At 39.5% G+C, this 13428-nt stretch overlaps 1 protein-coding gene across 3 annotated transcripts in view; it reads right to left on the reverse strand.

The window, feature by feature from the left end:
- Positions 1-13428, reverse strand: part of LOC143906347 (irregular chiasm C-roughest protein) — a 124671-nt gene that overhangs the window by 32353 nt on the left and 78890 nt on the right. For all 3 annotated transcript variants that reach the window (XM_077422401.1, XM_077422402.1, XM_077422400.1), the window contains exon 2: positions 12286-12629. In XM_077422401.1, the coding sequence (XP_077278527.1) occupies positions 12286-12629 (344 nt within the window). The remainder of the gene's footprint in view (positions 1-12285; positions 12630-13428) is intronic.

The raw sequence follows: 13428 nt of genomic DNA on the forward strand, positions 1-13428 counted from the left end.
CCGTTGAATAAACTTTCGAAACTTTGACATACAGCACATTGTCCGTAGACTTCTGTAATACTACGATAATTACTTTCGCTATAGATATAGTCAATGTTATATATCGCGACGTCAGTTAGGACGATCATCTATAATGCCCTCATAATCAGTTGAATTTACTTCAACGAACGTAACTTGGTAATTTTCGTGCTGCGAACTTTTAGCATGCTATTGTTTGCGCAGCTGATATATCGTACGACTTTGTAAAATAACTTTCTTTTAAAAGATCTACATTTTACAAATTTCTTTTATGTTAAGTTTATTCAGAGTTGTTTCGAAACGTTCCATAACGATAAATATTTAAACTAGTGGAGTTTGTTTTAGTATACTGCATTGGTTGTGCAAGTGCAATATTGTTGAACAGATGGTTTTTCAATCAGGCTTTTTCGCAAGCTCGATAAATCTACTATTTTTGTTTTATATTGTTTTAAGTTTTCTCAAGATTATTGCAAGGTATTGCCTATATCGGTACAAATATTTGCCTCTGTATAAGCCACAACCGTGATGTAGGAGATACGTAAGGCTTAATTCTAATTTAGAAAATTCGAAATAGACAGACATTTCTATATTTCAAGGTAAATCTTGGTGCGCGAATACATGATCCTGTGTTAGAAAAATTTCAATTAACGTCGAGATGGAAAATAGACACGTAGCATATCTTTATAATCTTAGAAAGCTGATATACATAAATATCTGACTTGAAATAAATGGTTGCCCTCACTTTTTGATCAAGACTGATTTATGGACCTAAATTAACTGATTGTGAATGTTTTATGTCCATCTAAGTATAATCCCTGACTTTCTCGACCTTCTTTTTGAATCGATATCCGTGTAGAATTACGTCGTCACGGCCAGAATCAACAGTGGACGGTGTCGACGGCAGCCGTCGTTTCACGAGTATCGATTTTCTTCGATGATCGAATCCGCTCGGCTGGACGAACGCTAATGCCGTTTGTTCGGATCGCGCCATGTCCTCCCCCCGTTCATAACCCCCCCCTCCCCCGCCAGGATGAAGCTCACCGCGAGTTTCCAAGTGCGCAGCTATGCCCGGCCGTGCTTTCGTGAAATTTACAGACGCGATTAATGTCACGACTGGCTCGTCCGGCAGGCGTTCGCTTGCCTAGCGGCCGTTTGTAGGCCTAACCGTTACTAATTTCGGAGGGAATTATGGCCCCGCTATTACATACCCGACCTAACTGGCCTAGCGCACGTCCCGCGTGTGTCCGTTTGTCCGTGTGGCGCGTGTTAACGTGCACGGCACCCGACGTCTTACGCGAAAGGCCTGCCCCGTATTATTGACGGAGCGCTGATTTATCGTCGCGATAAAGACCCGCGCGCCCGCGTTACAACCCCGTTGTGCCCCCCCGATGTCCGTAGGATGTTATCGTTTGCCCGTTTTGCGGCCCTCGACTCGAACACCGCGAATCCTACCACTAACCAACCGCCGCACCGACCAAATGCCGATATGCCAGAATAGATAAAGCCGCGCCCGCTGATTACACGATTACTTCGTGCCGGGAGACCGAATCCGCGCGCAACCTCGTCGACAGTAAACACACAAGCTTTTACGAGGCTCGTTCGCGGCCGCCGTTCTCGCGAACGTATATCAGAGAGCTTCGGGGAAACCCCGTCGGATTACGTTTTCGATATTTTTGCAGCTTTCGCGCGCACCGTCCGAGTTATCGAACGCTCACTCCTTTTTTTTTTTTTACATTTTACGCTCATCGTCCCTGCACCTGGTTTTTCGCGGTACGAAAACCGAGCGACCGGAGACCGTATAGCGAAGAACGAAATTTGCAGCGTAATCGCATCGCGTGTAAAGACAATCCACTGTTAGTTAGGCCGTGTGTGATTTACTACGTATTGCAATAAAGGCCGGTAACCGCGCGCGATGTTATCATTACGCCGTTTGTCTAGTTACAGAGCCAACTGAGGGAGAGAAAGGGGAGGGGGAGAGTTTACCGAAACAACTAGCACACGTTTCTGGTTAGAGGATTAATGGCCTTGTGTTAAGACTATCTTGATTATGACGCGATGTCCACGATTTAATTTCTTGATAGGTCATCGCTATAATCGCAAGATCGGAAAATATATGTATTCATTTATTTATTTATTATATTTTACGTCACCCCCTGAATTCATATTTACCGCGGATGTATCGCATCGAATATCTTTTGAAAGAGAGTTTTGGTATCCAGACGTATTTCTTTCCACGGCGTCCCTCCGGGAAAATCTGTTTGCCATGTTCTCCGCTGTTATTCTTGTTGTTAGTATAAGTTCCTCCGTTGCAATATACTACTTTTTTAGTATTCAAGTTACAAATATTGCCGCATAACCTTCTTCCGAGATATGTACCTGTGTCTCGTACGCGATTTTTCTAAAAATGACAATCTCAACTTCGACATACAAAATTGCGGACGTCAGAACACGATGGGAATTTTTTAAATCGTCGCCATTTTTATGCCCTTTGAAGCATAAAATGTCCAAGTCTGGCAACGGAGAAAGCCGAGTACCCGCATAAATTATGTATCCGGAAGGGTGAAATTCTCTGCTGCGCAAACTTTGGGCTTGTTATACATTCTCGACGCTGAGATCGCATTTGTAAAATTCAACTGATATTAATGAGCAAGGCCGACCTCGGTGCTTAAGAAGAATGTTCTTACGTTACAATGTAGAATCAAATGTTATATGTCGTAGACGTCGGGCTCGTCATTATCTCTCTCTCTCTCTCTCTCTCTCTCTCTCTCTCTCTCTCTCTCTCTCTCTCGTGTTATCATAATATTAAATATTTAATATTAAATATCATTACACTGCGGCACAAACACACTTTGCTTAATCGATAAACATATTTACACTGATAGCAAATACATTAAATACATATTATCCAGAAAACATTAATTTCCTTTTTATTTTCGCGATCATCTTTTTCTTATTTGTTTACCTGCCATGCATTATCGTCCCGCGAAAAGCTGAATATTAATTTTCGCGATTTTTAGTCGATTAAAATACGCCGTAGTATTATACTCTCTGTTAACTGTAGCGAATTGTAATTAATCGTAACGGTTTATGATACAATGTTCGTTTCTTGACTCTTGTAATTAAAATTAATTATGGCTGTTTGTAGCGGAGCGGACAACGCGAGAGTTAATTAATTTCTCGCGATGTATTGTTCCACCACATCGAACAAGTCTTCACGGCTCCTCTCGTACCTTTGCTGCCAAAAGATCCTTTCTCCTTTGTCCGGCTTTTACGTTGGACCCTTACATCGGAAATGTTCTCAAATTATGGCACGAAGACCAGAATTCTAGCGCTATATCAAACAACTGCGTTATACGCTGACGCAATAAAACACGAAATTGGTAAGATATTTCTCGGAAAATATCGGATAATTGCAATCAGTTAAAATTGCTAATTGCAATCGGTTTATTACGATCAAAACGGCGACATTCTATAATTACAAAAGTTTTGCGAGTTTTTATCATTTTTTTTTTAATTGAACACCAGCGACGATTCATTATTCAAAAAATTCGGCGGGGAGTTTTAATATAATCAGGGTTCACTTCACTTCTGTCTGGCGTCAAAGTTTTCTGGCATTATAATTTTTCATGCTTAATGCAACAAACTTTACTTGACGCGCAGGTGTAGTATTCGAGGATCTCTTCCGTATAAAAGTTCCTACCCCGATAACACTGACGTGCGTTAACATTTTGTAAATAAGAAGTTGTCACCATCGTTCATCTAGTTGGCTATTCACCGAAACCCTCCATCTTCTGGATAATATTATTACCAAAAAGTAATAAAGAAAATAAAACGTACAAAATACGTACGAAATACAAAAGATTAAAGCTACGCATATACATAAGTATATAAATATAAAAGTAAAGAAAAAAGCAAAAGAATTAAGATAGATAAATTAGTAAAATATAAATACAATTTCTAACGATATTTTCAAGATATATTTTTCAGTTTTGTTATAGCATATTCTTGCGGTTGTGGCTTTATACCAGAGGCAAATATTTGTCGCATTTTCCTCAGCGTGCCGGCCACCTGGCATAGGCTAATACGTCGTTACAGATAGTTATCCTTTAATCGACAAACCAACCATACATCCTAAGGTCGCAACAATTGCCAATTAAGCGCATCTGGATATCTGATTGGTGTTAACGTAGATCTCTATTCGCGCATGTGCAGCTGGAAATGCAGCTCCGAATTTGCTATCTCGTCGTAGAGTGAACATTACCATATGGATAAGGCAAGATTTCGGTAAAAGTGCTTTAAAGCTCAGCTCCGAAATGCGGTTGAATTTTTCATGCCGCACGGTAGAACATGCTGACTGCACACGATTTGCTATATATATTTAAACATCACAAAATCTTCTTTTTTTAAATATCTTTACATTAATTTTCATAAAATAAGCGTGACTGTTTGAAAAATTTCAATCGGATGTTAATCAAGTTTGTTTAAAAAAATGAGGCAATAGAGCGACGTGTATGATTATGAGTAAATACGCATTTATCTTTGAGGTGTTCCGCTACACGCGAGAAATGCTTCAAAACACCGGTTTAATATTTACAATGATGTAACGCCATTATTCAGGCCAATTATCGCGGCGATATGGTCTCGCGGATAGTTAGCAAATAGAAGGAAGATGGACGATATGTGATGATTACCACAATGATAGTACAGAGCGACAGGTCTCGAAATTATACTCAGCTTTTGCTGATGCACAACGAGGTTCAATCGTCCCTATATTGGCCGACAACGCCGACGATCGTATTGATTTCGTAAACCAACCGGTGGTTTCTCGTTGCGGTTCGGAATTCGCTAAAATTTCAGTATCATATGCTCGTTCTCGTTATTATTTTGGCACCGATGACGATATTAATTTGCAGCGATTTGTACAGCGAAGTACATTCACGACATTTCTATAGCGAATTAAGCGCGCATTAGTAATCGATGTGTTATTTATGAGAATTCGATTATTTATATCATCTTTCTAACATTGGGTCGCTTCTATTAATTTTATACGTATACGCGAGAGGCTTAATTGATTCACGCTTTCGTATACGGCGAGCCTGATGATTGAACCACAGAGCGATGGATTTCGGAGCTAAAGGAGATTAGTTGAATTTTTAGCATTTTACACACGCACGATTTACACGATTAATGCGCGCAAGCATAATGAAGAACAATTTTTATCTTTGCATGTCCTTAGTTACTAACGCGTCTAATAATATATATGTGCTTCTTGAAGCGACTAATTGTAAATGTTTTTAGTTTCAGTAAAAATTTAATTCTTTTAATTTTATCAGAAATAAAAGAAATGTAATTCTTAATGATTAATTTGTAACAGAAGTGCAAATATCTTGCGAGTAATAATAAAAGCTCAAGAAACTAGAATTGAATCCGATACTTTATTAATACTTCGTGAAAATCGAACATGCTAATATTTCAGTCGATTGTGTAATTTCATGTACATTTGAATGTACTTGCATATTGCCGTTATACATATATATATGTTCGATAAATTCGAAGGTTTGTAAATACTTAATACAATGACCTACATAAAGTTCTGTAAATAGCGGAACTAAAGTGTACAATAAGGTTTACGAATATATCATCTTAAAAATAAGTAACAGACGTAAATGATTGTGTCAATAAAGTAACTTCAAATTTTGGATTTCAAATTTTTCGAAATGAATTGAAATTTAATATAATAATAAAGAGGCTCACAAGATTAAACGGCTCGACGCTCCATTTTCTCCGATTGAATCGAAATTTCATTAAATCAGGATGTTTCATATCAAATGTCAAGTAACTGCAACTCTTAATTAATTGCATCTCAAATCAAGTTTTCTCTAGCAATAGAATTTTATCGAGAAATTTATAATTATAAAGAAAAATGTATTAGGTTCAAAGTGTCCAGTGTTAAATTTATGTTTTAACTGCTTCGCACATCTAAGGGTCGTACTCCATAAAAATTACGTGGACTTGACCGAGGTTTAATCAATTCGCTATCTCTTTCTAGTTTTGTCTCTGATGAGAAACGGAGAATGAATTAAAGCTCAGTTAATTTTCACTAACGTTTATGGGAGCGACCCTAAACCAGGCGCGCGAGTTACGATTTCTCACGGAAGATTAAATGAAATGTCGATAAACCGCTTACTTACACGGAAAATAGTTATGCGCGGTCGACTTGCTGATCTTTCAAGTCTGGTCTATGTATATAATTTCATTAGAGATGACGTTCTTTTTTCCCCTCTTTTTTTATCGAGTCCATTTTCATTATCTCGGCGTTAGACGCGACATCTGCTGAATAAGAATTCGCATGGGCGGAGGTTTGCGATTTAAATTACGTCGGCCGAAGTGTGTATCCGGCAGAATATAATATCTGGCTTGTGCGCGAGCGTGGTGGTAGTGAGAAAAATATACCGCGGGAACCGGTAAGGTCGATTAATCGGCCGCAGTTGCAGCGGCAGGAGCGGCTCCGGATCCGGTCGAGCAGGTTGGGCGCCCCCGATATTGCTGCCATTGCTGCTGCCGCTGCCGCGCTGCTTCTGCAAGCGATCTTAAAAGTACGGATCTCTCGTACGTATGCTGGAGAACGAATATTGCCGGAATTACGTTGTATGCTTATAATTGCGTCAATTAATATCAGGTGGCCTGTGCGGCGGCGATATCCGGCGCTAATTATCAGAGTGGAACCTGCCCTCTGATCCAAGATAAATTTACGCGAGTCGGCTAAAATCTTCGATAGATTTCAAGTGATGTTAGAAATTGTGCGCTATTTTATGTAGCTGTCTCAAAAATTATGTGTCTTTTTTTAAATGTGCAATAAAATACATGTGCAAAAATCAATTAAAATAAATTATACATATAAGAATTACGAAGATACATATAAGGATACGAAATAGAAACTTGAGATTTTATTTGTACTTCTATTATTTATCAAATACTTAATACATATATTTATAACGTAATACGATGATGAAACTGCTCTTCTCATAATTTAAAAGCAAGTTGCAAGTAGGACGCTATTTTTATCGACTTCGTTTATCGACCGATTAATTGGCTAGACAACAGTCGGACAGGATCTGGTCGAGCAAGTCACCCCACGCTGACTGCTAATTTCTCGGAAGATTTTACCGCGGACGGAGAGAAAAATAAAGAGATAATAACATTTTTCTGAATACTTAAGATTTACGAATCTAGTACGTAAGATATACTGAACTGCTTTGCGTAACGTGATGTTCATCATCGGATCGAAAATACTTTAAAGGTCAAAGTTTCTTCGTTGTACATTAATAGCAGCTTTATAACATTTTCTTAAGATTCCCTTGAAAGCCATATTCATCGCGGTAAAGCGGTATCGAACGATAACCATTATTTCTATAACGATAACGAGCTAATTGTTAAGAGTATAATTAAGTTGGCAGTTTAAAATATGCAAATTTTTACTAAACAATCGCGCTCATTAAACAGACAGACGATTGCCTCGAAAAAGAGAGAAAGTAGAACGCGCCATATTTTTGATCAAAATCTTCGATATTATTACCTCGTTAAAGCTGGGTCAGTTTTGCTTTAGGCATGATCGCTTCATCGATTAAAATCTATTTAAGCGTATGCTTACGCGAATAACATCCGCCCGGGGTAGAAAGATATGAAATCGATAATATCCGCAGAGTAAGTGCGGAGCGCCGCCGATTGCCTCCGTTCCGGCAACGCATCCTCCCCCAGTCACCTGTTATCGTAATAAATTCGTCCGAACGATAAGCTATTTCTAATACCAACGATCGCACAGCACCCCGAACGAATCGCACGTATCTCAGATCCCTTAAAGACATATCGTATTACACGCGGCGGCGGGTGCCGTAACGCCCGTAACAAGGTCGAGCGCGTCCGTTGCCACGCAGGCGCGCCTTATCGAAGGTGGAAATTATGACCTCGTGTACGTTTTTCATTTCCGTGCGCTCGTGAGCTTGCGAGAAACAGGTATATCGAGCATGTAACAGAAGCGACCGCGGCGGGGGTATCCGGTCAAGCGGCTGCGGCGCGTTTCGCAGCTGGGTGCCCCGCGGCGAAACGCGACAACGCACCGCGGCGCGGCGCGGCGCGGCGCAGCGTAGCGCAGCGCACAGCGCAATACAACGCGATGCGCTCTGCAACTTCTCTCGTCGCACCGTCACTGCCGCTGCCGCTGCCGCAGCTGCAGCTGCAGCCACCACCGCCGCCGTCGCCGCCGCCGCCGCCGCCGCTACTGATCTTATTGATCTATGGTAGAACCATTAACCATCAGAGCGTGCACCGAATGTTTCGGAACTAATTTAAACTTAACCGCTTCTCCGCCCGCGGCATACACGACGTCGAATTAAAGACTTTGCTCTATCGCTACGCTATCGTGTGTATATTGATATGTGCGAGCCTTCGCCGATTAAAACGACCGCGACATGTTGTGATTCCGTTTGCGACATCTGCTCCCGTTGGCGGTTTGCTCGGATATTGATATATCTTCCGCAACTCGAGACATGTTGGTCTTGAAACAATTCTGTGGATTGCAATTAAATCATGTATAAATTGAAATTAATATCGCGTAAAATAAAGAACAGAAAAATTTTTACAGAAAATACATTCTGAATTATTCCTGAATTTAGAGCTTCTTCCTAATCGAAAGCTTTATCGCAGTAATTCAATTCTCGTTACTTGATACTTTTTTATTATTTGGATTTAGTAAATCATTTTTTTGGGGGGAAAAAAGAAGCATTTTATAGCCTCGTGCTAAATGACTGATATAGAAGCTGACACATTATTTAGTAAGATTGATTTCGATGGGTTTGCATTGTGGTCATACGAGATAAAGCTTGAAAATGCCGAGTTTTCTTGATCCCCTTTACATTCGAATTAAATGATGGAAACGTTAATTAAACGGGTTTTCCGATAGTTAATCATAAATTCGCCACCGGCAACGAACACTCACACTATGTTCTGCACTAATTAACTTTCGGATGCATACACCTAATTTTTTCCTGCACCTTCGATTAATTTTTTTTCTACTGGCGGATAATTTTCAGACCGACCTTAATCTACATTTTTGCAGCGTGGTGCAGCATTTTTCGAAAAAGAAAAAAAAGGGAGAGAATTATTTTGCTTTTATTTAGGCGCGCGCGGAGGCGGAGCAGCGAACTGGTTTATTTCATCTGTTTGTATCTCTTTCAACATATAGATTGTCTTTCGACGCGTGCGTATCTTTCCGCGCTCTCGCTGCATTCGTCATTTAATTCCGCAAAAATCAGCGCGCCGAAAGCGAAACGATCCAACGTTTATTCAATCAAAATTTGTAACGTGTTTCGCGAAGCTGTCCTGCTCGTGCGCGTCGGCATATTGGAACGCGAACGGTATATGCGAACGCGGCGTTTATTTTTTTATTTCTATTCGTTTTTCGGTTACGGTATTTGCCGGGTGCAGGATTAGTCGCCGGGCTTGCCGAAGATAGAGTGATCCCACGATATTGTATCGTTCCATGCCGATATTCCATTTCGTGCATTCACAATATGTTAAAAAATATTACATTGTTCGGCAATATTCCTATAGCCCGAAAAAAAAGATATCGCATTACGTTTATTTGGCTAATAAAATTGTCAGCGATAAGCTATATTCTATTCGAATGTTTTCGTTGTTATAACAATAATGTTCGCGTCAAATCTGTCGCTATCTTGACATCATTTTTTTCGCACGAGTTAGTTTCGAATACAATTGTTCACGTGTGAATGCTTCAATACGATTTTTATATTTATTCGCGCGATTATCCGAGAATAATTGAGCATAATTTTTCGAAAAGAATTATCGAGTTATGCAAAAAGTTTCCTTTGCAAGGATCTCTCGTGAAACTCGATGACGACGACGCGTCAGTCAAAAGTAGGATTAGGTACAGGTGGCACTATATTCTTAAGCTGACACACCGCCGCGCCGTGTGTGCCTCCCCGGTGCGTATATATACGCGGACTTCCCCAACAATCACAGTGTGTTGGGACGATAACGCTCGCGCGCGTTTGAAATCCAGTTTAAGCCGAGAAACCATAATATACTTGTAACTATATGCCGTTGCACGATGCCTTGGTCCTCGTTCATTCTTCTCCATATAAGCGCGTCCCATCGTCTCTATAGCACGTACCGTGGTAGCAACGCTTGATTTCCATAAAATTATTGTCGATTTAGTATGCCGGGCTCTATACAGTATATTTATATCACAATGTTGTTATATTTTGGACGCCGTCTTTTCTAACCCTATAGGCTTCATAATGAAGATCGTGCTTTGTCACTTCGAGATCAAATATAACAACGATATCTCCCTTTATTCGCGACTACAGACTTTACATCTCGTTTGCTCGAAATAAATTTTAAAATTAAAGTTTTTTTCCGTCTTTGAAAGAAAATTTTGCGCTGTTATTGAACTGTATAAATTACTTCTGTCTGTCATGTTGGGAAAAATTGACCGCGGTACAATTGTGCCATTAATTTCTTCACCGCGGTCCATCTCTGTCATTATTATTACCGCGTGATTTGCTGTCCGCGGTAAGAATATTTCATTCGGGTGTGCTTTGTTATTTGCGTTTGTGTCTCTCGAGTTTATTCGTGAGCAACGCTAACATCATCAGCGTTCTCGCTACTGAGTCCGGAGACGTGAACCGTGAAGGTCTTTATTTGAACATCACCCTTATGTTCATTTGCCGACACAATTTACTGATTGGACGAAATTCTCTGTGCCCTCGTTGCTTTTGCTATTACACATTTTGAATTAATTCACCTACGAGTATACATATATATGCCGTTACATATTAAAAATTCTGCAATAAAGAATGTCGTCTCGTGCGCCAGGTTGCGTCCCAGCGACTATTTTGTATATGGAAACGTTTACATGTGTGTAAAATGTTCCTATACCAGCAAGTGTTACGAGTGCTGGGCGGCATTTTTTAGTAACTCGTTAGGAAACTAATTTAACTTCGCAGTAGCTTTTAATGCGAACTGCATCGGCTTTATGCGACGTAGTCGACACAAGAGTAGCGCGAGGTCCATCTTTGTTTTAAAGCGTGCTAACAAAAGAGAACCTCTTTCGGAAGTGCTATAGTGAAGCGGAAATGATGGCACAACTGAAAAGGAGGTCATTCCTCTCGCACAAAAAGAAGCTTGAAAGTGCGAAATAAAATTTTTTTTTAAGCCACGTCGGCAGCGGTTGTCAAAATTAAATAAAAAAAAATATTTTTTCGTTAAAAAAATTAAGCTTATTTTACGTTTTTCTTTTATGTATATATATTTTTTCTTTTATATGTATATATAACTTTTACAGTATCTTAAATTATTTTAAACACACACACTAAATAAAAATTTAATAACCAATGATGCTTGAAAAAATTTTTATATGATACACGAAGAGATTATCCAACGTTAAAAAAAAGATTCCAATATTTAGAACAGAATTTCTCGGAAATGCAGTCACATGTAAAATTATACAAATGTAAAAACATACACTGCTGACCTTTTTGTCGTGCTACGATTTCCATCTCAGATATATATGTACCTCATTATTTACTGTGAATATTGCCTTTGAGAATTTACTCAAGTTTTGTCTCTCTTCATGCATTATGCGCGAGTGTCGCTACGTCCGCAAATATATAGATCTCTAAGCGACGAGAAATATTTTTTCATGACGCGCGAGAGTCCTATGGGCCAACCGGACGAATGTGCGTACACTTTTTCGACACGGCAGAAAATCAATACTTTGCGGCCGGAAATTAAATTTGAACGAGTAAACATGCTAGCGACGTATTATAGTGTATGTTTATATACTGTATATATAGATTTTTAAATAATTCTTCGCCAATATATATATATATATATATAAAGTAGTTTTATCAGTAGGGAATTTAAGCGCGCTCGAGAGAGCATATATATCGAAGAACATTAATATGATCCGCAATTAGCGTTTGAAACGTTATTTCACGAATTTCAATGCTAAAAAATTGTTGAAATTAGCTATCCAATGAACGGATTTCCCCAATATTTTTCCAGTAACGAAAGTTAAAACAATCTTTCTAAAGAGCCTGAGACAGGAAGCTTCATATTAATGTAATCGCAAATCGCACTGTATTTTGCATAATTGCAGTATCTGCGAGCATGTTACACGGTTGGTGAAGGAATCCATTTCAGCGTGAAAATAAAATTTCCGGAATTATCTTATCCACTCATACTTGCCTTCTTCGTCGCTACCGATCATGGCGTATCGCTCGTATCCGGTGAGATTCCTGACCGCTCCCAGGCCAAAGTCGTCCTTGGTCCATTGAATGGGCCCCTTCTGATCGAGAACTCGGCATGGAAGCGTCACCCGGCTGCCGATCACCGCGGTTTGATCCATCGGCTCGATGGCGAATCGCTGATAAACTACTTCCGTCGTTGTAAACGGCTTCAGCGTCGACGCTAGCACGGACGACGCGTTTGTCACGTTCGTAGCTACCACTGTCTTCGCCTCCATTGTCATCAGCAGCGAGAGGCAAATTATTAACGGTGCTCTTCTTCGCCCGACTCTCCTGCTCTCGTTCCTGCGCAATAGATAAAAAAGATTTATTAGATCAATCGCGTGTATACTTGTAAAAATTGGATAATTATATATAATACAACACTAATTACTATTTATTGATATTTTTTAATTCCATATCGTAAAGCGGAAGTATAATACGACGTGATATATAACTGATATAAAATTCAAACATATTTTCTGTATAAAATTTGACTGAACATAATTTATATTAGGAAAAAAATCAATAAAAATGTCGTTCTTTACTACTTATATGTATATGTGAAATGTTCGATCTTGGAATATTCGATCTTCTAATTGAGACAGCATGAAAAGCTGTCACTTTCTTTTCGTTAATTTCTAGCGTGCTTTCTTTCGTTTTCATGTCATTTAATGAGTATGTGGGTTGTCGTTCTTTACTCATTTGCTTTCTTATCTAATTTATTTTTATAGTCCCTTCGGATTCAAAAACGGAGTTAGAGGGCAAGGCGGCACCGGTGCCGTAAAAGAGGCGATAAAAGTATTGCCGGGTGCCAGCACACGTTAGTATTGGGAAGCAAGGGTCTACTCATACACGTATACATGCGTATGTAGCTAAGAGCACATATGGAATTGCCATTATGAGGGAAGCTTTTTTACGACGGTAATATAGTTTTGCCGTGAAAATATACTACGTCTTAACAATTATCACGCGGAACGTTTTACGGAGTATTAAAACGGGCGATATCCTATCGGATAAAAAAAAGCGGCAGTGATCTTTATTCAGAACTAAATATAATTCAGAGATAGGTTATAACTGGCGGGCTGTTCAACTATCATTCCTT

Source organism: Temnothorax americanus, unplaced genomic scaffold, assembly GCF_048541705.1.
Source record: "Temnothorax americanus isolate GAGA-0224 unplaced genomic scaffold, ASM4854170v1 Scaffold7, whole genome shotgun sequence".
In the NCBI taxonomy this organism is placed as follows: Eukaryota; Metazoa; Arthropoda; class Insecta; order Hymenoptera; family Formicidae; genus Temnothorax; species Temnothorax americanus.